The sequence below is a fragment of the Lepidochelys kempii genome, chromosome 22 (genome assembly GCF_965140265.1).
Source record: "Lepidochelys kempii isolate rLepKem1 chromosome 22, rLepKem1.hap2, whole genome shotgun sequence".
NCBI lineage: Eukaryota > Metazoa > Chordata > Testudines > Cheloniidae > Lepidochelys > Lepidochelys kempii.
In genome coordinates, this window is record NC_133277.1 from 1,132,428 (window position 1) to 1,158,353 (window position 25,926).

The window sequence follows — 25,926 nt, forward strand, 5'->3', positions numbered from 1 at the left end:
TCTCCCCTTAGCTCTGCCCTACTCTGGCTTAGGCAGCTGCTGCTCACATGGAGGACAGGCCCCCCCAGGCTCCTGACTCCTTCATTGGCCGGCCTCCCCTGTCAATTGGGCTGACCTGGAACACTGATCTCTCCCTATTGGCCCTGGGGACTGTCAGTCTCATTTCTGATTGGTCCCTCCCTTTTTTTTTTTAGGCACTGAGAGAGGGTCAACCAACACCCCTGCTAAGTTTCAGTAAGGGGCCAACAGCTCCGTTTCATGATGGCACTGTGGTGAGGGCCCTCAGCTGGGTGGTAGAAGTGTAGCCTCAAGTCCCTGCTCCAAAGTAGGTGTTTGAACTGGGGAGCCCCAAACACCAGGAGAGCGTTCTGACTGCTGGGTATCTGTGCTTTCTAATGACATAGTGCTGCCTTGGCATAGGTGCCTAACTCTAGAAGAGTGTTTATAGCTGAGACTCCTCAGCAGAGATAGGTGCCTAAATACCTCTCTGAATCTGGGCTCTAAACTCCACCCCTTTGCTGGCTGTATGCTCAGCTAACTGGTGGCTGAGGATCTCATTCTTAGGTGCCAAACTCTTCCCAGGCATTATATGGGGGGCCTGCGTAGGAGTTAGGTGTTTGCAACACATAACTCCTTCTCTAGATCTAGCCCCCTAAGTGCTTTTGAAAAATTTATCCACTGCTCTTTTGATTCAGAAATACTGAGGAGAAGGGTGTGACCTAAGCCCTACCACCCCAAAGGAGTTAGGCATCTAAATCCAAGTCAGAGGGAGGCACTCTCTCCGTTCAGGATTCACAGCTGTGAACCCTCTCCTGGAGTTACATATCTAACCTCTTTCTCACAAGGAAGAGGAAGTGGTGCCCCTCTTATAACTTTTAGCCCAGTAACAGAGCACTGGGGACAGATGTGGGAGACCCAAGAATAGGCTGCCCTTTCTGAGACCCTCTTCCACTTCCTCAAGGACACCGCTTTCAAGTGGCAGGCTCTGGCCTCTGTTTCTCTCTGGAGTGGGATCCTGCAATCCAGCTACTCTCTGACTGGGTCTCTGGGTTATACCTCCCAGGGCACCAATTGTGTTATCTAGCAGGTCCGACTGTGCATGGACCCTGCCAGACTTCTCCTTTGGGGGTCTGTGCTCAGGGACACAGAAGGATGCTTTATTTTTCCCAAATGGTACATGGAGCTTCGAGATGTTGATTTAAAAATAACAACGAGACCTATACACATATTGTCATGACCCTCAAGTCCCTACATAGATATAACTTTGCCTTGGTGTCCCCTATTCTTACTGGGCACCAAGTTACAGCTTGCTTGCTTGCTGCAGATCCTGACTTACAGTCAGTCTCTGTGTCAGCCTCCAGCAGGCTGACTTGCTGTCTCTCTATCAAACTCCAGCAGAGCTGAACTGACCACTTGCCCCCTCCCTATCTGCCAGGGACACCTTTTAAACCCATACGGGGCTTTTGATCTTTTAGGGTCTCAGCCTGGACAAACCAAAACCCAGTAACTTTTCTGGAACCTGGAAGTATCATCTCTCAGTAATGGCCACAATATTCTCTAAGCTCTGTTGTTGATTTACCTTTCCTGGGCTCTTTAACAACCCTCCTTCTGAGCTACCTGTGCATCCAGATGAGGTAATACCACACTTATTTACAAAAAAATAATGCAATTATTGCCTAGTTCTTCTGCCTGATGTGGAACAAGAACATGAATGTAGGTTTTACCCCTTCTGAAAGAATGCCTTAACCACCGGGTGTGGGGTATTCTGTTGGAGCTCTTACCCTGTATATAAACAATTACATAGGCACTCAGGCAGGGCAACTGTACCTGAATCTCCCAGATGATTTCCCTAATCACTGGGCAGTAGAGTCTTTCTCCCTCTGTTGATCTTGTCCAATGCATAATTATTTCTACCCAGTGGAACAGCTTCCTCAGGAGAGACTGAGAGCACCCCCCTGTAGAATTCCATGTAGCCCATGTGGTAGTTAGGGCATTTTCCCCAGTGCAAATACCTTCCCCCTACGTGGCAGAGAGGGGGAAATGAATAGGACTCTCCCACATCCTGGGTGAATGCACTAGTCACTGATCTACAGGTCGTAAGGATGGTGCCACCTCCTCCCCGGATGGCCATTTTATGTGATTAAATGGGCTCTGAGAACTCCGACTAAATTGGGCCCCTCAGGAAAGAGAGGTACGGGAACTTGAGGATTCCACTGGGGCTTAGGCACGAGGTAAGTATGAAGGTGCCTAGACTGTGCATTCTTCCTGGTAGGGTTTTATGGACCTACGGATTTTAGGTGCCTGAAGAGTGAGGAGGCAGCTGAGTGAAATTTGGCTGAAGTCATTCTTCCGGAAACTGGCAGGTTTTATAGTCGTAGAAAGTGATGTACTTAATTTAGCAATTTTGTACCAACGAACATGAATCATCATTTAAGCAGCCAGGCTTAAAAATGCCACACGTCTCTGTGGTACTGGCTGAGCTTTTTTGACATTCCACTCACAAGACACAAAGTCTCTGCCCGATAGTACCCAATTGCATCCAGTATTTTTAAATGAACGCGTACCTCTTCTAATTGTGAAGGTTTGGAACAGATGTCAGTGTCTGAGTTGGTCGAGCTGCTGGACAATGTGGAGGGTGCCATCCGTGACTACTCAGAAGAGCTGGTGCAGCAGCTGGCTCGTCGAGATGAGCTGGAGTTCGAGAAAGAGGTGAAGAACTCCTTCATCACAGTGCTGATCGAGGTCCAGAACAAGCAAAAAGAGCACAGAGAGCTGATGAAAAGGAGGAGGAAAGAGAAAGGACTGAGTCTGCAGAGCAGCCGAATAGAAAGGGGCACCCAAATGCCTCTCAAGGTATGTGAGAAATCCCCACATGCAGTGAGACATTGCAAAGAGTGGATAGGGGTGATCATACCCATTCTGGAGAGCAGGGGAAGCTATCTCTTTAAAGAGATAGGCATGAAATGGGCACTTATAATAATTGGAAGTAATCTTCAGATTATTTAATTTAGATAAATGTATGGATTTAAAGTAAAAGCAGCCTTCCCCCAGAAGAATGGAAGCTGGAACAGCAAGCAACTCCGCCTTAATACTCCCTATTAAAATCATTTCCACACTGCTTGTTTCCATGCATGAGAACTTTTCACACTTTCACAGAAACGCTATTGGTTTATATTTACAGGTAGTCAAAGCCACTTAATCAGAATAACGGCAGCTAAAAAATATGCTCATCTCAAAGAAATCATGAGAATTCACACCCAATGTTCTCCAAATGTCTAAAAACTTGCATTAATACTGCTGCTTCTCAGGCCTGGTCTACACTACAAAGTTAGGTTGACATAAGTCACCTTTCGTTGATTTGTCTGTGCATGTGTCTACACTCAGATTTGTGTCCTGCTAACATAAGCACCCAGCAAAACCACCTCCCCAAACACAGATGAGTCATTGTTGACGGCCTGTGATCAGTGCAGTGTGAGTGTAGACACCGTGTGACCCGTGTCAGCTGTAACAGCCCTTCAGCAGCTGTACAGCTCCGGTCACAATTGTAAACTCCACAGCCCAGGGCTCACAGAGACTGAAAGCCCCCTCCTGCCCTTAAAAACACTCCATGTCTTCATGAAAGACTGATTGCCAGCGTGGCAAGCACACCTAGCAGCTCTTCCTTGTTGTGTGCAGTTGCCCAACCAACCATGCTGGCTACACACTCCAGACGTACTTCTGCCTGCAGTATACAGGAGATATTGGATCAAGTGAGCCTGTGGGGAGAAGAGGCACAGCTAAGGAATAGTCATAGAAACATGGATATCTATGAACAGTTTGCTCAGGGGATGTGGGCAAAAGGGGTGTAATAGAGATCAGCAGCCGTGCCATGTGGAAATTAAGAAATTGAGGGGGGCATACCACAACACTCAATTTGGTGCTGAGCCACAGACCGGCGACTTTTATGACAAGCTGCATGCCATACTTGCCAGAGACCCCACCAGCACCCAGCAGCCCACTGCAGATATCTCGGTGGAGCCCAACACACAGAACCCTGCTGTGAACAGCAACGAGGAGGAGAAAGAACACATGGTGGGAGGGTCCAGCTATGCTGCAATTCAGGACCTATTTAAGACTCCACTGCAGTCTAGGTGGTCTCACCAGCCAAGCACGGATGAGCCTGATCCAGAAGAAGGAATCTCGGGTAAGTGTGTGCATGCTTACACTGTTTAAATGTAAAGATGGGCCTGGGCCATACTAAGTTACCAAAGACATATGTATCAACTTTTCATTGTCTTACACAGATGAGAAGAAGTAGGAGTACCGGTAGAGTTGATATCTGCTCATTCCCAGTGCAGGGTGTGCAAAGCAATTTGTTGATGCACGTAGGAATGTCGCTTCGGTCCTCCTGAGAGATTTCACTGACACTTTCATGGACGTGCTCTGCAGACCTCTCCCACAGGTTTCTAGGAAGGGCTGCCTTCTTTCTTCCTTCATGGTAGGACATTTTCCCACACTACTCTGCAATAAGTTCAGCTGACACGATTGCAGTAAACTAGTGGCATATGGGCCCAGGTGGCTTCAGGACACCAGCAGCTGTGTTCTCTGTGCCTTTGTTACCCTCAGGAGTGTGATTTCAGCAAAAATCACCCCAGCCTGTGGAAAACAGTACCAAGTTTCAGTGCCAGTGCCCTATACTTATACCCATAAAAATAGGGACCAAATTGTTTCAGCAACTGAAAATGTTAATGCCCTCCTTCCCCCCCGCACCCCCCAAGGTGACCACTTATAGATCATACTCACTATGGCTGGGATGGAGAGCTGTACTATGCAGAGGCGCTCCACAGCTGAAGTGTCAAGAAGCCTGTCTTATTAACGTTTTATTATGGGAATGAGGGAAGGCAATTTGGAACCTTATATTTTGCTTGTTGTTGTGACATTTACATAATGGTAAATGTGTGTTTTATCTATAGCTGCTGCTGTTAAGGTCTTGAGGGGTACCCTCGTCATCACCATGGAACACCTGACTCTGATGTGAAGGACAAAGAAGAGGAGATCCTACAAGCCAGTGCTGAATTGGAACGCAGACAAAGGGCCCGGCTGGCCAATGGCGGAAGGCATGGAGAGGGATAGAAAGAACAGGGGAAAATGGAGAAAGACCCAAGAATCTCATCAGGAAAAGGAGAGGGAGATGCACCTCGACATAATGGAGCTTCTCAGGTAGCAAACACATATGCTGCAAACTCTAGTTGACCTAAAGGTCCAACAATCATGGATTTGCCATCCTTTGCAGTCCCTGGAGACCTCCATAGTGGCATCTTCCTACACCCTGCAACAATCCACTTGGCACCATGGGTCACATACATACCCCACCACGCCACGCTAGCAGACAGTAAGGACAACTGCAACTTCACATACAGCATTGACCTACGAGAGGCACGGCTGCTGTATGTGTAGCTAAAATGGACTGCATTTGTGCACTGAAATGACACTGAGCAGCTGCTTTTCTAAATCTTTGCTGCCTTTTAAATGTAAAGTTCTCTTCAGTTAATTTATGTTTGTATTGTGTTGCCCTTTCTTAGCTGCACATTTTTACACTGCTTTCACCAGACAATAAAATTCTGGTTTTGAAGACAAATTCATCTTTACTAGTGCATCACGCATATTGCAGAACACGTAGAAGTACTCAAAGCGCCCAGTACTTGTAAGTGTATGGCACCAGACAACTCATAGGTTCAAGAAAATGCCGAGTACCGTGTGTAAATGTACAGAGAGCACTGCTTAATTCATCGTTTCAGTGAAAGAGTGTAATGTTATAAATGTTCATAGGGTTATTATAAGACAGTGTTATACACATAAATGTACAACACATGCTGCACAATTCCAAACAGCCCACAAACCTTTGGGGCCAGAGAAAAGTCCAGCACAGCACACTAGTGTGACGACACCTTTAAAGTGCTCTTTCAAAGCCCCCTACAACTGCATAGCTCCATGCTGGGCTCTTGTAACGGCCCTTGTGTCTGGGTATTCCACCTCTGTGCTCCACCCTAGTGGCAACTTTTCTTCCTTTGCCTTATAGATATTATGCAGGAGACAACAGGCTGCTATAACCATTGGGATATTTTTCTCATTGAGATCCAGTCTTGTGAGTAAACAATGCCAACATCCCTTCAATCTACCAAAAGCACATTCAAATTTTATCCTGCACCTGCTGAGCTGGTAGTTGAATCTTTTGTTGCTCTCAAGGTGGCCTTCATGACCTGGGGAGCAAGGTGTAGGCTTGGTCCCCCAGGATCACTACTGGCATTTCAGCATCACCAATGGTAATCTGCTGGTTGGGAAAGTATGTCCCTTTTTGCAGCTTTCTGAACAGTCGTGTGTTCTTAAAGATGACAGCCTCATGTACCTTCCCTGACCAGCTCACACTAATATTGCTGAAGCATCCCTGGAGATCACCAAGTCTTGCATAACCATAGAGAAGTAGCCCTTTCTGTTGAGGTATGCTATAGGAAGGTGGTCTGGTGCCAAAAGAGGAATATATATGTGTGCTGTCCATTGCTCCACCACAGTTCAGGAACCACACTGTTGCAAATCAGTCCACTATGTTCTGCATATTGCTGAGGCGACGTTTATATGACACAGCTTTTAGCGACATGGCTGTGTCACCAAAGCTGTGCTGCTAGAAGTCGTGCGGTATAGCTGCTGTTTGTCGGCTCTCCTGCCGACAAAAAACTTCTACCCCCAGCGAGTGGCATTCACATTGTCGGCAGGAGAGCGCTCCTGCTGACAACGCTCTGTTCACACTGCCACTTAGAATCATAGAATCATAGAATATCAGAGTTGGAAGGGACCTCACTAGTCCAACCCCCTGCCCAGAGCAGGACCAATCCCCAACTAAATCATCCCAGCCAGGGCTTTGTCAAGCCTGACCTTAAAAATATCTAAGGAAGGAGATTCCACCACCTCCCTAGGCAACGCATTCCAGTGTTTCACCACCCTCCTAGTGAAAAGGTTTTTCCTAATATCCAACCTAAATCTCCCCCACTGCAACTTGAGACCATTACTCCTTGTCCTGTCATCTGCTGTCACTGAGAATAGTCTAGATCCATCCTCTTTGGATCCACCTTTCAGGTAGTTAAAAGCAGCTATCAAATCCCCCCTCATTCTTCTCTTCTGCAGGCTAAACAATCCCAGCTCCCTCAGCCTCTCCTCATAAGTCATGTGTTCCAGACCCCTAATCATTTTTGTTGCCCTTCGCTGGACTCTCTACAATTTCTCCACATCCTTCTTGTAGTGTGGGGCCCAAAACTGGACACAGTACTCCAGATGAGGCCTCACCAATGTCGAATAGAGGGGAACGATCACGTCCCTCGATCTGCTGGCAGTGCCCCTATTTATACACCCCAAAATGCCATTGGCCTTCTTGGCAACAAGGGCATACTGTTGACTCATATCCAGCTTCTCGTCCACTGTCACCCCTAGGTCCTTTTCTGCAGAACTGCTGCCTAGCCATTCAGTCCCTAGTCTGTAGCGGTGCATGTGATTCTTCCGTCCTAAGTGCAGGACTCTGCACTTGTCCTTGTTGAACCTCATCAGATTTCTTTTGGCCCAATCCTCCAATTTGTCTAGGGCCCTCTGTATCCTATCCCTGCCCTCCACCATATCTACCACTCCTCCCAGTTTACTGTCACCCGCAAACTTGCTGAGGGTGCAATCCACACCATCCTCCAGATCATTAATGAAGATATTGAACAAAACCGGCCCGAGGACCGACCCTTGGGGCACTCTGCTAGATACCGGCTGCCAGCTAGACATGGAGCCATTGATCACTACCCGTTGAGCTCGACAATCTAGTCAACTTTCTACCCACCTTGTAGTGCATCCATCCAGCCCATACTTCTTTAACTTGCTGGCAAGAATACTGTGGGAGACCGTGTCAAAAGCTTTGCTAAAGTCAAGGAATAACACGTCCACTGCTTTCCCTTCATCCACAGAACGAGTTATCTCATCATAGAAGGTAATTAGATTAGTTGGGCATGACTTTCCCTTGGTGAATCCATGCTGACTGTTCCTGATCACTTTCCTCTCCTCTAAGTGCTTCAGAATTGATTCCTTGAGGACATGCTCCATGATTTTTCTGGGGACTTGCTGCAGCAAAACTTTTGTCTTTCAGGGCAGGGGGTTTAACACCTCTAAAAGACAAAAGTTTTGTCATTCCATTGCCAGTGTAGACATAGCCTGAGAGTTGCAGTCCTGAATAGCAGGACGTGATTAATGGTCCTACAGAACTGCATGACAATGCCCCGCACTGTGGATTTTCCAACTCCAGAATGACTTCCCTCTGAGAGGTAGCAATCCGGCATTGCAAGCTTCTAGGCAAATTGGTGAGGATTGGTGAGGATACAATTTGCCTAGGTGACTACAGACCCAGACCCTTGGATCTTAAGAACAATGAACAATCCTCCCAACACTTGCACCCCTCCCCTTTCCTGGGAAATGTTGGATAAAAAGCCTCACCAATTTGCATAGGTGACCACAGACCCAAACCCTTGGATCTGAGAACAATGAAAAAGCATTCAGTTCTTTACAAGAAGACTTTTAATAAAAAATAGAAGTAAATAGAAATAAAGAAATCCCCCCTGTAAAATCAGGATGGTAGATATCTTACAGGGTAATTAGATTCAAAAACATAGAGAACCCCTCTAGGCAAAACCTTAAGTTACAAAAAAGATACACAGACAGAAATAGTTATTCTATTCAGCACAATTCTTTTCTCAGCCATTTAAAGAAATCATAATCTAACACATACCTAGCTAGATTACTTACTAAAAGTTCTAAGACTCCATTCCTGGTCTATCCCCGGTAAAGACCAGCATATAGACAGACACAGACCCTTTGTTTCTCTCCCTCCTCCCAGCTTTTGAAAGTATCTTGTCTCCTCATTGGTCATTTTGGTCAGGTGCCAGCGAGGTTACCTTTAGCTTCTTAACCCTTTACAGGTGAGAGGAGCTTTCCCCTGGCCAGGAGGGATTTCAAAGGGGTTTACCCTTCCCTTTATATTTATGACACCTGTATTTGCAACGCTCGTGAGAATATTTCAGAACTGTGTCAGGTCCATGCTTCTGTCAAAGATGGTGGACACTGAACAGTGCTATGCAGGCTTGTGGGATCTTAACAAAGGTGTGAAAATCATGGGAAAGTGATGGCATTATGGAATGGAAAAAGTTGCATGATGGGAGCTTGACCCCAATTTCCCAGAGTTACCTGTGTAACTCATTTTACCCCGCAACACAGTGCAAAAACTTCCCAGAAGGCACTGTGCTGGATGGCGGCATGTGGCTGTAACATTGTGGGGTGCAATCCAGACCATTGAGGGGTTGTCATCACCTGCTTTATAATCCTCAGTGCCTTGTAAAATGCTCTGCTGCTGTAGCTTCCAGCCAGCATACAAACATGCACTGTCTGTGTGTGATAAGCCTCTCTGGACCAACAACTCTGACTCCAGCAGCCTGCTTCTTGCACCACAGCAACACTCTGGCCTCCAGCAGCCTTGGTTTCACCTGGCAAGAAGACCCCAACATCACTCACTCTGGATTTTTCCCCAAACCATGTGATCTGCAACGTCCAGCCCTTTGCTGGACCATTCAGAGGGATACTATGGTTCATTTGCTCCTCTAAAGAGACAAACTGCATAGCTTACCACTTTGACTGGAGTTAATAATCACTCCAGTTCAAACGGCACTGGATTGGTTTAGATTAAAAGTAAAACAAGTGTATTAACAAAAGGAAATAGGATTTCAGGTGAGATCAAGTATAAAGAATAGACTTATAAATGGTATAAGCAAATCAAAGTGAAAAATGCTTTCTAGATATTAAGATTTAACAATACTACACTCCTGATTCGAGGTAAGATTCTTCCCAAACCACTTCCCAGCAAGGTGGAAGGATATTCCTCCCCCTTTGTCAGGATTTTCTACAAAGTCCAAAGTTCTCTGTTCCTTTGTCTTCTTAGGTGAATGATAACTTGGGGTTCTTTGTACCTGTCTTTTATAGTCCAGTGAACCTTTGAAATGGATTCTTCTGAAGGTTACCCCCAAAGTAAAGTTCATTCAAACTGTGAGGAAGGTGGCATGGAGTCTGCTGATGAAGGAGATTCCATGCTGGCTTTTTCCCCCACCAGTGTTTGCTAAAGTGAAATGAATGTCCACTTGACATGTGATTGTCAGTTGATTCTCTGACACTTGGCTGGAGACGTTGGTCTGTCCTTTTTCTGAGAGAAACTTGTTTATCCAATTCCCCAGATTTGTCTGATAAACACAGTTTAGTTCCACATTTCCTTCATATCGGTATGGTCCATTTGGGCATTTTCCATACCTACACCATGCAAGAATATTAATAATCAGTGTGTTATTGCTTTATATTGATATTTTCCATGCTGCCTTTTGACAGATTATGGCATTAGTGAATTGGGGTACACTGAACAGGTCAGATGATCTGAAACTCACTAACAGATACCAGTGACCGCTGGTCCTCTTGCACTGGGATGCTGTTAGGGTCACACTGGCGTACTGGGATATCTACTCACGGTGCACTGCCCTTTGCATGGATATAAATACTCCTAGAGAGCATGCAAAATGCCAGTGCAGGCAGCCAAGTATGTACAAGCAAAAGCAATACGCTAACTGTGGCAGCTGCATGCTGACATACCTTGTATCACCCGGACTTTGTTGTGTAGACATGGCCTTGGCCTGCAGAATACAGAAACAAAGGCATTGCCAGACTGAATCAGACCAAGAGTCAAAGTAGTTCTATATCCTCCCTCTAACAGTAGCTAGTACCAGCTTCTTCCAAAAGAGGTGCAATACACCCCAAAATAGGTACTTATGGAATAACCTACACAAAGGGGTAAGTTCATTCCTGACCACTCAGTTAGATGTCAACTTATACCCTGAAATATGAGGATTTATAAACATTCTAATTTTTAACCTTATCTATTGCAACTCTGGAATACCCAGTCCTTTTTTTAACTTTGCTAGTCTTTTGATGTCAGTTATATGTTGTGGCGATGATTCCATAGGTTAATTGCGCATTGTATAAAAATATATTTTATAGATTCCAAAGCCAGAAGGGACCGTTGTGATTGTCTAGTGTAACACGTACTAGTTATTATCTAGTATAACACAGGCCATAGAACTTCCCCAAAACAATTCCTAGAGCAGCTTTTAGAAAAACATCCAAATATGATTTAAAAGTTGTTAGTAGTAGAGAATCTAGATGCCCATTAGTAAACTGTTCCAGTGGTTAATTATCCTCACTGTTAAAAATGTACGTGTTATTTCCAGTTTGAATTTGTCTAGCTTCAGCTTCCAACCATTGGATTGTGTTTCCTTTTACAAGTTTTAAATTTGTCAACTTTAAGTTTCATTCTTGTGTCCCATTGTTCTTGTATCATGGGAAATAGAAGTGCCCAATTTGCCTTCCTTGGACCATTCATAAATTTGTAAAGCTTTATTGTATCCCCTCTAGCACTGCGTAAATCAGATGCTTTTCTCTTCTATGCAGCGATTCAGTATGGAAGGAATCTCTAATATCTTGCAGACTGGTATTCGGCAGACATTTGGGAATTCAGCAACTGATAAACAGGTGTGTGTAAAGTCCTCTGCATAGATCAGGTACTCCCAGGAGTCGATGCATGTCATTTCTTCTGAATAAACAAAAACATTTCTATTATTTCATTTGAAGAAGAAAGCAGGGTTTTGAACAGAGTTGACTGATATTAAACCAATTGATTTACAAATATTTTTGCAACTAAAAGTGCTGAGTTTGGTTTGTGATGACTTTTGGGCTCATGATTTCCATTTTTCATTAATATTCAGGCACTGCTTGGTGTTTTAGAAATTGTGTGCAAATCCTAAAATTTTCACACAATTTAGTATGAAGGACTTCTCATCTGAAAAGTCATGTCAGAAAGTTTGTGATTCATTATTCACTGAGCGCTACTCATTCTTCTTTTTAAAAAGTTTCACTCATCCAAACAGGAACAGAAACAATACTGTGTGATTTAGATGACCAACCACATAAAACAAAGGACAAATAGTTGAAATGAACAGTTTGTGATTAGTCAATAGTCTGAAAATAATTCATCCAGAGTATTTGGTGAATACTTATGAATAATGACCTTTTTAAAGAAGGATTCAGTAACCAAAAATGGAACTAAATTATGCCCAATGTTATCTGTACGGGGTAATTCAAACTGCTCTGGCTGGAATTCTGAAAGAAATAAGAGTTTGAGGAAAAGACATTTGGAATAAAGAAACCACACACTGCTCATCTCAGGTCTCACTCCTGTTTGCTATGCTCCTTGGCTTAGCCCTGCATTTCAACATTAGAAGATTTGCATTGCTTTCCTGTCTCTCTCCAGTGCTTAGTGAACTGGCTCAGACTATGTCCTCCATTATAAGGACATTTAAGTTCTGAAATAATCTAAAACATGAAAAACTATAGTGGTTCTTCTTTCATAAATCCTCTGTGATCTCTTCAAGAGCTCCTTGTGCTTTGGTATTACAATATGTCTCCTTCCAGCCTCCAGAGAAGTTATCCAGAAAATCAGCACACCTTTAGGCTGGTTTAAGTCTTCTGTGGCTCTCTTGTTGGGCCCCAGGAGCCTCCAGGCTGGTGTTAGGGGTTGAAGGTCTCTGGTAGCATATGTTGAATGGATCTGTGCTGCCTGGGGAGGGTTTCACGAGGGTTAGATCCCGTGAAAGGACACAAGACTTCCATGTAGATGGCCCTGGACAATCTGGTGGTCCATATGGTACCCAATGCATCCACCACATTTCAGGATGTGCTTATTGGCATCTACCGTGGAGTGCCAGATCCCATTCCCTCCAATGGCATGCTATGGGATACTTTCTGAAAAAGAGTCCTTGTGGAGGTTTCTTCATAAAACATTCCCTCCTGCCACTTTTCATGTTGGAGGAAACGAATTTTCTCAGAGTTTGACCCAAAATGAGGTGTGATTCCACATGAGTCCTGCTCCTTTACTGTGCACCATTCACCCTGCATATAGAGAGAGGCAGGAGTGAGGCAGAAACAATAGTGCTTGATCATGTGCTTAATGACTGCATCATAAAGATGCATGCACCCCAAGGGGAAGGGTTAAGATTATGGCCTTTCCTAACTTGTGAGTACTTCACTCAGTAACAATGACTGGGTTTTTACCATTGTTTTTCTCAATTAATTCCCCAGATGGTTAAAAAAAATTGCTTAAAAATAAATTACATAATGTGGAACTAACTTTTTGTTTTAAGTATTTGTTAAACAAAAGGGACCTGCTATGTAGGATAAAATTAACTCGGACAGTGTAAACTCTGAGTGGCTGGACCATCCCATCTTGGTGTAAATCAACAAATTAAGAGTTAGATTGTGGATTTACCATAGTTGTTGATTAGCCTGGCTTGCTGTAGTTATGGCTGGTGAGCTACTTTACAGTCCTTGTGCTGAAGTTTGATACAATACTGTTCTACAATGTTTTGTTCTGTGAAATTGCGGAACTATTAACTATGGTTTGTAACCTGTCTTTTAAATCAGCTTCTGTACCCAATGACTGGAAGATAGCTAATGTAACGCCAATATTTAAAAAGGGCTCTAGAGGTCATCCCAGCAATTACAGACTGGTAAGTCTAATATCAGAACTGAGCAAATTAGTTGAAACAATAGCAAAGAATAAAATTGTAAGACACATAGAAGAACATAAATTGTTGGCAAAAGTCAACATGGTTTCTGTAAAGGGAGATCATGTCTTACTAATCTATTAGAGTTCTTTGAGGGGATCAACAAACATGTGGACAAGGGGGATCCAGTGGATATAGTGTACTTAGATTTCCAGAAAGCCTTTGACAAGGTCCCTCCCCAAAGGCTCTTAAGTAAATTAAGTTGTCATGGGATAAGAGGGAAGATCATTTCATGGATTGAGGACTGGTTAAAAGACAGGGAACAAAGTGTAGGAATAAGTGGTAAATTTTCAGAATGGAGAGGGGTAACTAGTGGTGTTCCCCAAGGGTCAGTCCTAGGACCAATCCTATTCAACTTATTCAGAAATGATCTGGAGAAAGGAGTAAACAGTGAAGTGGCAAAGTTTGCAGACAATACGAAACTGCTCAAGATAGTTAAGACCAAAGCAGACTGTGAAGAACTTCAAAAAGATCTCACAAAACTAAGTGATTGGGCAACAAAATGGCAAATGAAATTTAATGTGGATAAATGTACAGTAATGCACATTGGAAAAAATAACCCCAACTATACATACAATATGATGGGGGCTAATTTAGCTACAACTAATCAGGAAAGAGATCTTAGCATCATCGTGGATAGTTCTCTGAAGAGTCCACGCAGTGTGCAGCGGCAGTCAGAAAAGCAAACGGGATATTAGGATACATTAAAAAAGGGATAGAGAATAAGATGGAGAGTATCTTATTGCCCTTATATAAATCCATGGTACGCCCACATCTTGAATACTGTGTACAGATGTGGTCTCCTCATCTCAAAAAGATATACTGGCATTAGAAAAGGTTCAGAGAAGGGCAACGAAAATGATTAGGGGTTTGGAATGGGTCCCATATGAGGAGAGATTAAAGAGGCTAGGACTTTCAGCTTGGAAAAGAGGAGACTAAGGGGGATATGATAGAGGTCTATAAAATCATGAGTAGTGTGAAGAAAGTGAATAAGGAAAAGTTATTTACTTGTTCCCATAGTATAAGAACTAGGGGCCACCAAATGAAATTAATGGGCAGCAGGTTTAAAACAAATAAAAGGAAGTTCTTCGTCACACAGTGCACAGTCAATCTGTGGAACTCCTTGCCTGGGGCAGTTGTGAATGCTAGGACTGTAACAGGGTTTAAAAGAGAACAAGATAAATTCATGGAGGTTAAGACCGTTAACGGCTATTAGCCAGGATGAGTAAGGAATGGGGTCCCTAGCCTCTGTTTGTCAGGGGGTGGAGATGGATGGCAGGAGAGAGATCACTTGATCATTACCTGTTAGGTTCACTCCCGCTGGGGCACCTGGCATTGGCCACTGTCGGCAGACAGGATACTGGGCTGGATGGGCCTTTGGTCTGACCCAGTATGGCCATTCTTAAGTTCTTATGTTCAACATATTCATTAATGATCTGGTTCCAAAGAGGATGGAGCTCGGCTGTTCTCGGTGGTGGCAGATGGCAGAACAAGGAGCAATGGTCTCAAGTTGCAGTGGGGGATATTAGGAGAAACTGTTTCGCTAGGAGGGTGGAGAAACACTGGAATGGGTTACCTAGGGAGCTGGTGGAATCTCCATCCTTAGAGGTTTTTAAGGCCTAGTGTGACAAAGCCCTGGCTGGGATGATTTAGTTGGGGTTGGACTAGATAACCTCTTGAGGTCTCTTCCAACCCTGATATTCTATGATTCTTTGATACGTTAGTTAAAAATTTAAGCATTGTTGGGTAAAACAGAGTCCATTTAATTTAGACGTAAACAGTTTAGCTTTGCCTTTATTTTTGTACATTTAAAGCTCACTGCCTTAGGACCAGACCCCTATCTGTAAGTCAGAGTCATGATTCAGTGCCTGGTTCCCGCTTGCTCCAGGGTAGAAGTAATTTGTGCCAGCCTTTTACTTGGTACAGATTACTTGCCCCTCCATGCCAGTGTAACCCTGTGGTTGCTCCTGTGATCTGAGTCATAGAGGATGTGAGTTGTTACAGCCCCTACTGACAGAGTCTTGGTTCAAGCACTGGGCAGCTCATGCATTTAGCTGAGGAGGTCCCCAGTGTGTCAGCCATCACATCAGCTCAGCTGTCCACCCACTCCTCTGCCACTTGCCCATTCCTGCCTGGGAAGGGCAGTAGAATCCCCACAAGCTCTGTAAAGCGTGATGTAGGTACAGCCACAATCTTACTCTAAACTTGTAAGTCTTGATGCAACTCGGACTTCAGCGCCTACATGAAACACTATTCCAAATAACAAGCCACTTTCCTAATATTGCTGATTGAACTGGTTGAAATTGTGGTTTCCCCAGGAAGTCTTTCTGCAGTAGGGGTGCCAAAACTAGGGCTTCTCAGGGGAAGCATCACCACACAGTGCTGAGCAGCCCTGGATAAGCATAAAAGAAGCTTTGTTACAATTCCTAGTTTAATTTAATGATTTAAGTGACCAGGTTTAGGTGGGGAGCCAGGGGGGAGCTTGATGGAAAAGGAGAGAAATGAAGGGTAAGCTGGAGAGAAGCAGGTTCCTCCCCAGCCCATCTCATGAGACCAGCTACCCTTTTGGTACAGTACCAATTCACAACAATTATTATGGGGACACTTGATCCCCAGTGTTAGATTTGGTCATAAAAAATGGGAGCTGAAAGTGCTACTGGGCCAGAAGCCTCAGCTAAAAGTGGTCAGGCTGAAGGGGAGATGGAAGATGGGAGTCTGAGCCCCAGGGCGCTAGGAAACCTGAAAAATCAGTAAATCAGTAACAAATTATCTTATAATAAATGACAACATAACAATTTCCATTCTCATCCTTGCTCTTCAGTCACATATGGTGAAATTCAGCCCTGTGCAGGGGACCAGCCTGAGGCAGAGGCATTACCTGAACCCTCACCTCTGTGCAGGGCCAAGCAAGAAGCATAGGTTCCACCGAACTGTGCAGGACCTGGCATAAGGCCCAGACTCCTAACCCCTGTACAGGGCCCAGCATGAGGCCCAGGCCCCACAACCCCATACTCCTCCATAGGAACTGGCATAAGGCCTCGGTCTAAATCCACACCTCTTTGCCTGGGGACAGCCAAAAACCTAGGCCACACCTGACATCTCATACCTGTACAGGGGCCAGCATGGCACCACTTAAGTCCCACTGAAGCCCTCAAAATAAGGTTTTACTGGCAGGGTAGTGGGGCCTACACCTAGTGCTGGCCCATGAATAGGGCTGAGTATCACCCTAAGACAGTGATACTCAGACTGCGGCTTGCGAGCTGCAAGTGGCTTTTTAATGTCTCTCCTGTGGCTCTTTGTAGCATGTGATATTAAAACACTGTATGATTTAATCATTAACCAATCACAGTGCTTTTACGATGTTATTAACCAATTAAGTTATTAACTTGCACTAAGTTATTAATATATTTGCCGTGAGAATAATATATAATACAAAAACTATTTCCTCTGTCATACTATTCACATATGAATGGTACAATAGTAAATGAAACAATGAATTCACACTACTGTGGCTCTTTTGGGTAATGTTGATCATTAATTTGGCTGAGTATCACTGCCATAAGAACTTTCCAAAATGTTCAGATTTGGGGCCAAAATGTTCCAGGCTCAGTCTTTGCTCAGTCTATGAAATAATCAGGTGATTATTTTATATGGAAAATCTGAACAAAAGTTTTCAATTATTTTTGAGGGTAAGGTGAGTAAGAAACAACCAAACATAAAATACTTGCCCTATTACAAAAGAAGTGTTCCAGGCTCAGTCTTTGCTCAGTCCATAAAATAATCAGGTGATTATTTTATATGGAAAATCTGAACAAAAGTTTTCAATTATTTTTGAGGGTAAGGTGAGTAAGAAACAACCAAACATAAAATACTTGCCCTATTACAAAAGAAGTGTTCCAGGCTCAGTCTTTGCTCAGTCCATAAAATAATCAGGTGATTATTTTATATGGAAAATCTGAACAAAAGTTTTCAATTATTTTTGAGGGTAAGGTGAGTAAGAAACAACCAAACATAAAATACTTGCCCTATTACAAAAGAAGTGTTTGCAATGTCTTTGTTTTATCAGCCATACAGCCAAAAGTGTTGAAAAGGGACACAGTCCATTGCCTTTGGCTGCTTTGGTGGAAATTGCTTTTCAATTATGAAAATCAAGTATCTGTGCTGTAGATTATCCCCAGGCCACGCTGAATGTATAAGTGGCTTTCACTGAATCATAGACTGCGGTAAGGACAGAAGACCTTGCCTTAGTCACTGTACACTACATGAACTCATGGAGTGATTGTCTTAGCTGCTGTATACCTGTAAGGTGCCCTGTAAGGTCCTCAGGAAAGCCATTAATTTGCTGCAGACATTAGGAGGTCTGCAGCAGGAGAGTTCCTCTCTTGCATACCTTCTAAGGTGAAGAGGGTTGGAGCTTCTCTCCATCACCTTCCTGGCCTGCTGATAGTATATGCACATCCACAGAGACTCCTAGCAGCTGGAGGTGCTTTGGGGAAAGGATCTGTGGAACAGGATGGTTCCAGTGGCATCCCTAACATGTGTGGGACAGGGCATTACATTGGGGCCAGAGGGGTCCTAACATGTTTGGGACACTGTGTTCCAGTGAGACCTCTAGCATTTGTGGGACAACGCGTTGCAGTGAGACACTAGCGTGTGTGGAGCAGAGCATTTCTGTGCGGTCCTGGCATATATTGGACTGAATGTTCCAGTGAGGTCCCAGCATCTGTGAGACATGGTGGTTGAGTGGGACCCCTAGCATGTTTGAGAAAGGACATATCAGTGGGGTCCTAGCATGTATGAGAGAAAGTATTGCTGTTGTCTCCTAGCGTGTGTTGGACAGGGAGTTCCAGTGGGGCCTCTTCCTGCCCAGCTGAGCCTGCCTGCAGTCAATCCCTACTCCCTTGCTTTTCCTCCAGGTGCAGCCTGTGGACTTAATAGGCCTACCTCGCCCCCTTAGCCCCTACCAGGCCTGTGTGGGGTGGACACCTGATCACAACATCTCAGGATCAGAACCAAGAAAGTCTGAGACCTCAGGAAACAGTGCGGGGTGGAAGCCATGATAGTGAAGCCTGCTCCAGTAGCCTCCCTCTTTTCTTTATTGTCGCCCCTCAAAGTCTCTTTCTTTAAGGATCAAAAAAAAAAAAAAAAGGGGGAAGCGATAGGTGGAATAGCTCATCCCCTCGTTATTTCGTCCACCCATCAGGGCTAATATCTGACACATTAATTTTGGTTCATCAATTTCTAGTTCCACATTTTCTGTTTTTACCACACATGATTTTACATAGTCCATATCAACAGGCCCTTTTGTTTCGACAAATTCAATTTTTCTTTCTCCTTTTTGTACTTTTTCCTATCAACATTTTTTATTATAGGTTATTTGGACATGTTATGATCTTTCACATACTTTGTACAGTTGAGCTCACAATTAGAGTACATTCGTAGGCCCATTTATCACAACATAATCCCTCTTTTATGAACCAATTATGCCTAGGATCGAACATTTGTTCATAGAATCATAATTACAAAGAAAAATTATCTTAGTTTATGCTTAAGGAAAAAGAAAAAGGTTCTTGGTTATATTTTAAGGTGTGCAAATTCCTTATCTCAAAATTGGAATTTATAAATTTTACTTAATTAGATGTTACAAAAATTAAAGTTAAACTTTCCAGATGTTAACAAAGCTAAGAACTTACAACTCACTTCATTTGTAGCTAAAACAAAAGTTAAAACTGCTTCTGTTTAAAAACAAACCAGCTCTTATCACTTCTTTGGCTGTATGCCCAGAATGGGTAAAGATGGCAAAAATGTCCCCCCTCTTTTGTCACTTACACAGATAAAGCTGTACATTTACACAAACCATGAACATTTTATGCATTAATGGTTAAGCTTGTTCACTTGGAGAAAAACAGCCCTGGTGGCATTTGTACCTAAGTATATTCCCTCCTTTAAAAAGAAGCAACAAAACGATGTTCTTTTGGAACCACTTTTGTATTTGTGACCCATTTGCAACACCAAAGGTGGCAAAAACAGCAAGGAAAAATATTGCAAAATCTAAACCACAAGGGAAAAAAACATTGCAAAACCAAAACAATTAGAAAAATTACCTAAAATTTGGTATTTCAAGAGCCCTTGGTTCTGGTGATTTGAGATTCAATTCACAGTCAGTGCAATAGCAGCCCTGAATTAAGATGGCATTTTGTTAACCAGAGGGTTACCCAAGGCATTATTTCAGTAAAAGTCTCTGTTAGCAACTTAACCTACAACAATTTAAAATAATTCATTTTTACCACTTTTGCTTTTTCTTAAAAATACTTTTTTCATTAAATCTTCAAGATTATTGCCAATTACAGTAACTGAAACCCTCAAAATAGAAGAAAAAATATGAAACAAAGCATGTGTTAAAATATTTTTTAAAGTTAATAGCTTTAAAATACTTGTTAACCCCCTTTTATTTTAAAGCAGAAACATTAACAGTTTGCTTTGCATGCTTATTTCAAACAAGCTCAATGTTTATTATAGACTATTGTGATATATTATGAACTTGCACATCCTTTTTACAGTTGAGCTCACAGAGTAAATTTATAGGCCAAATTATCACAACAGGTCCTAACATGAATGGGACAGGGCATTCGAATGGGACCCCCTAGCTTGTGTGAGACAGGGCTTTCAAGCGAGAGCCTAGAGTGTGTGGGATACGGTCTCCCACAGTATTCTTGCGAGCAAGTTAAAGAAGTATGGGCTGGATGAATGGACTATAAGGTGGATAGAAAGCTGGCTAGATTGTCGAGCTCAATGGGTAGTGATCAATTGCTCGATGTCTAGTTGGCAGCCGGTATCAAACAGAGTGCCCTAGGGGTCAGTCTTGGGGCCGGTTTCAACATCTTCATTAATGATCTGGAGGATGGCGTGGATTGCACCCTCAGCAAGTTCACGGATGACACTAAGCTGGGGGGAAAGGTAGATACGCTGGAGGGTAGGGATAGGGTCCAGAGTGACCTAGACAAATTGGAGGATTGGGCCAAAAGAAATCTGATGAGATTCAACAAGGACAAGTGCAGAGTCCTGCACTTAGGACGGAAGAATCCCATGCACTGCTACAGGCTGGGGACCAACTGACTCAGCGGCAGTTCTCAGAAGAGGACCTGGGGGTTACAGTGGATGAGAAGCTGGATATGAGTCAAGAGTGTGCCCTTGTTTCCCGGAAGGCTAACAGCATATTGGGCTGCATTAGTAGGAGCATTTCGACCAGATCGAGGGAAGTGATTATTCCCCTCTATTCGGCACTGGTGAGGCCACATCTGGAGTATTGCATCCCGTTCTTCCTCCCCTCTCGCCCCTCCCCCCCCGAAAGAATGTGGACAAATTGGAGAGACTCCAGCAGAGGGCAACAAAAATGATTAGGGGGCTGGGGCACATGATTTATGAGGAGAAGCTGAGGGCTTACTTAGTCTGCAGAAGAGAAGAGTGAGGGGAATTTGATAGCAGCCTTCAACTACCTGAAGGGGCGTTCCAAAGAGGATGGAGCTAGGCTGTTCTCAGTGGTGGCAGATGACAGAACAAAGAACAGTGGTCTCAAGTTGCAGTGGGGGAGGTCTAGGTTGGATGTTAGGAAACACTATTTCACTAGGAGGGAGGTGAAGCACTGGAGTGGGTTACCTAGGGAGGTGGTGAAACCTCCATCCATAGAGGTTTTTAAGGCCCAGCTTGACAAAGCCCTGACTGGGATGATTTAGTTGGGGTTGGTCCTGGTTTGAGCAGGGGGTTGGACTAGTTGACCTCCTGAGGTCTCTTCCAACCCTAATGTTCTATGATTCTATGGTGTTCCAGTGAGTCCCTCGCATGTATGGGCCTGGCCTTCCTGTGGGGTTCTAGCGTATGTGCAACAGGGCATTCCCAGTGGGGGCCGAGTGCATATGGGCCTGGGGGTTTTAGTGGAACCTGAAGCCTGTGTGGGACAGGCATTCCAATGGGTCCCTAGTGTGTGTGGGTCTGGGCCTTGCAGTGGGGTCTAACATGTCACATGACAGTCCAGTGGAATCTAGCCTCTGTGTGACAGGGCATTCCAGTGGGAATTAGTGTGTATGGGATAAAACATTCCAGTGGGGTCCTAGCATGCATGGGACAGGGCGTTGCAGCCTCTCCCCTTAGTGTTAGTGGGACAGGGCATTCCACTGGGACTCAAGTGTGTTTGCAGTGGGGTGTTCTATTGAGTCCTTCCGTCCTAGCATGTGTGACAAAGGGTGTTTCAATGGGACAATAGCATGTATGGGATAGGGTGTTCCAGTAGGTCCCTAGCATGTGTGGTACTCAGCCTTCGAGTGGGATTCTAGCATGTGTGGGACAGGGCATTCCAGTAGGGTCCTAGCATGTGTAAGAAAGGGTGTTCCAGAGGAGTTCAAATTCCGAATTTGACATACGTTATTTTCAATTTTTGGCATCCCAGAGGAGCTTTGAAATTTTTGAGTGGGACACCTCAGCCTTTCTTTTCTCCTCCCCCTCCTTTGTTTTTCTTTTCTATCATCTTTTTTTCTTTGGGGAATAAAAAAATGAAATCTGATAGAAAAAATTCTGTGTTATAAGATTTTTATAAGAAGCTGGTTAATCACTCAAAGGTCAGGAAATGCAAAAGCTAAGACTATACACACAACCATAACCTGGTCTCTTACGCATATGATTTATGATATGTAATATGTTCACATCCATAACTAATTTGATTATCACACAGTTTCTCAAATAATGCACTATTTTATATTCCATATAAAACCATATTATATTCCAAAACCATATTAAAGAACATTAAGACTGCTAACTCTGCATTGTGATATAGTCTTTCTTGACAGGTTTCTATTTCCCAGAACCACTCATAAAGGGTGAAATTCACCCCTGTGCAAAGGGTCAACACAAGGTCTATGCGCCACGTAAGTCCCATTTTACACCCTATTTTGTTCAAACAATTTACCTAGACATCACCGTTATCCCATCTTTTTTTATGCTAAAGCTATCAAAAATGTGGCAAAAAATTATATAATCAGAAAATATTTTTTCTAATCTTTCATTTCCCAAAATGGCTGACCATTCTCCATCAAACTTTCCCTGTACGTTCACCTTTGAGCAAAGAAAAGTGGCCCAATTCCGCGATGCAAAATGAGTGCTAAGTTGATGAGAACTAAAATATTTATACCCATTATACAGTTGCCTTGCCCATGTGCACACAACGTCAATGAAAAATCATGCTTCAGGACTGGAAAACTTCAGCCCAAAAAGTTTGGGAAGTTATGAGCAACTGAAAAACAAGGGGTAGAATGGAAACACCTGTAATCTTAACGATGGTTTTGCTAGCTACTTTTCTGGATTTTTTTTATAACTAGGTGTGCATGGATAGCATTTGTAGAATCCACAACATAAAGTGATAGTGAAAATTTGCTAGCATATATAGCTCATGTAAATATGCAACAAAGTTAGTTGCATAATTAGTTGCCTTGTCTCCTGAATTCAAGCTATGGAAGGCTGTGCTTGAGGAAATGTACAAAACATGGTCCACTACCAAAATTATTAGAATAAGTGCCCTAGAGATAAGAAAAATGTATATTAAAAGTCTAAATACACATCTGTATATGTAATGTTATAGAAAAATATAATACATTGTGCTACTTGCAATATAATATATAATCCTGCAATTACAGGCTGTATTGTAATACATATGCACAAGGGGGCAGAGTTAAGCTTATGTATGTAACCTTAATTTTGATGCTGCTTGATTCTTAAATCCTTAATTGTGCCACTGTGAAATTCTCTTAATGGTGGTTTTTTTTTGTAGGGAACTTGGTCAAAATTGTAGAGAAATGGTGTTCCTACTCCTTTCCCCACTTGGTAAACATTTTCTTTATGCTATGGCCTATTTTAACTAGTCGGGGGAAATAAAAATCTTCCCATGACTCTGACTCAGTTTTTAAAAGTATTTTAAATGTAGTTTAAGAAGCTACTGTAATTATAGAGAATGTGCATTAGCAGGTTCTGGTGATTCTAGGCACAAAGCCAAAAGGTCTGTAATCAGTGCACAAGTAGCCTGCTATTTACGGCATGCCATGGCGTGGGTTATTGCTGCACTAAGCTGTTCCTGGGTTTCTTTGGAAGTACCCAACTGAGGCTGACAAGATTGTCCTTCAAGTTTCAGTAGAACTCTGCACTATCTGCCCCAGATGCACTGCATCGGGGTCTGATCCAGAGCTCACTGAGCGATGTCTACATTGTGGGCACTTTAACAGTGGACCTGTAATATAGACGCTTCCTACAGAGACAAAAGGGGTTTTTTTTCCCTCAGTATAACAGTGTCTACACTGGGAGTTAGACTGGTATAGCTACAGTTCTTGCGGAGGTGAATTTTCACATCTCTGAGCACTGTAACTATGTCAACCTAACTTTTTAAGTGTGGACCAGACCTAAGTTGAAGGAAAGACTCCCACTGGCTTCAGTGAGCTTTGGATAAGCCCTAACAGTGACAGTACCGTACAAAGAGCCCTTTACACACCCAGAGACATAGAGAGAAAAAACAACCACAACAACAAATGCTCCATTCACCCGAAAACAGAAAAGCTATAGTTTATAAGCTTTGCTCTGTGGAGCAGCAGTGGTCTGGAGAGAGGTGAATAGTCACATAGGGCTTGATTCTGCACTACCATAGTCAGGAGACGCTATTATCTATTGACTTCCTAGGGCGCAGATTGCATTAGAAGAAAGCTAAACATGCCCTGCCTACCTTCTTCATATTACTTTCCCATATAAATAGTTACTGTAGCCTTCACAGAGATGTTACATAATGGAGTGGGTCACTGCATTTGTGAATGTGAGAGGAGTTTTCAGTTTCTGTCAAGAAATAGCTCACACCATGAAAAAAATTGACAGCCCCCACACTAGAGGATTAAAAACTGAATTCAAAGAAATAAATAATCCATTTGTATGTAAGATCACTTCCATGTGCCCACAACTCTGTCTGACCTGTGAAACAAACTAACCCTACCCCAAATTCAGTGATGCTCTCAACCTAAGCCACTAGTATGAGTGCAAAATAAAGGCAGAACAAATACAGAATCAGTGACCATAAACCTGAGGTGGAAAATAACAGTAACAAATTACAGTAACAAAACTGAGTCAGGAAGAACTGTGCAATCAGCGTGAGAGTGGAGATGGTGAAACTAAGAGACACCATCTCCTGCAACACCAAAACATAAATGCAAGTAACAGTTTGTCTACATGGGGGCATCCAGGAAAGTTAATCCAAATTGAAGCCACTTTAATTCTGAATAATAGCATCTATATGGGATTTAGTGACATTTAACTAATCCACTTCAAATTCACACCTTTAGTTAATTTGGATTAACTTTCCTGGATGTCCCTGTGTAGAAAAGCCCTAAGATGCAGATGAAGTGAGCTGTAGCTCACGAAAGCTTATGCTCAAATAAATTGGTTAGTCTCTAAGGTGTGGCACCTTATTTACTTTTGAACATCTAAAGAAACATTTTGCTTAGGAAAAAGAAAAGGAGTACTTGTGGCACCTTAGAGACTAACCAATTTATTTGAGCATAAGATGCAGATGAAGTGAGCTGTAGCTCACGAAAGCTTATGCTCAAATAAATTGGTTAGTCTCTAAGGTGCCACAAGTACTCCTTTTCTTTTTCCTAAGCAAAATGTTTCTTTAGATGTTCAAAAGTAAATAAAGACCTTTCCATTAAAAATTGACCAGGAAAACTGCGGAATCCAGGGGGAAAGGAAAGATGCAACCCAGATAGCTTCAGCTTATATTGACTAGCCAACCAGTCGGACCAGACAATGGCCAGTGGTCATGGGATAAAACCACACACATACACAAAAAAGCCCTATCCCAGCAGGAGCTTGAAACTTAACTGTGACTAAAACCCACAGTAGTGGGTAGAACTGTGGGAATAATTGATTTTTCAGCTCACTGGCAGTGTTGAAATAAGAAGAAGAAGAAGAAGAAGAAGAAGAAATTTTCAGGTTGACCAAAAAATGCAATTTTTCTGAATTTTCAGCAAATCATTTTGTAAGTTTTGTTTACTCTGCAATGAAACATTTTGAGTTGATTTTGACTAGTTTAAAACATTTTTATTGCTTTTAAATGAAATTGCAAGTAATTTTGAAATGAAAAGTTTTGAATTGAAAAATTGAAATGTCTTGTGTCAAAAAGGTCTAAATGAAA

General features: G+C 43.1%; 1 protein-coding gene across 5 annotated transcripts in view; it reads left to right on the plus strand.

The window, feature by feature from the left end:
• Nucleotides 1–25,926, plus strand: part of FEZ1 (fasciculation and elongation protein zeta 1) — a 164,855-nt gene that overhangs the window by 111,566 nt on the left and 27,363 nt on the right. For all 5 annotated transcript variants that reach the window (XM_073320722.1, XM_073320719.1, XM_073320721.1 and 2 more), the window contains 2 exons: nt 2,582–2,853; nt 11,542–11,622. In XM_073320722.1, coding sequence (XP_073176823.1) covers nt 2,582–2,853; nt 11,542–11,622 — 353 coding nt within the window. The remainder of the gene's footprint in view (nt 1–2,581; nt 2,854–11,541; nt 11,623–25,926) is intronic.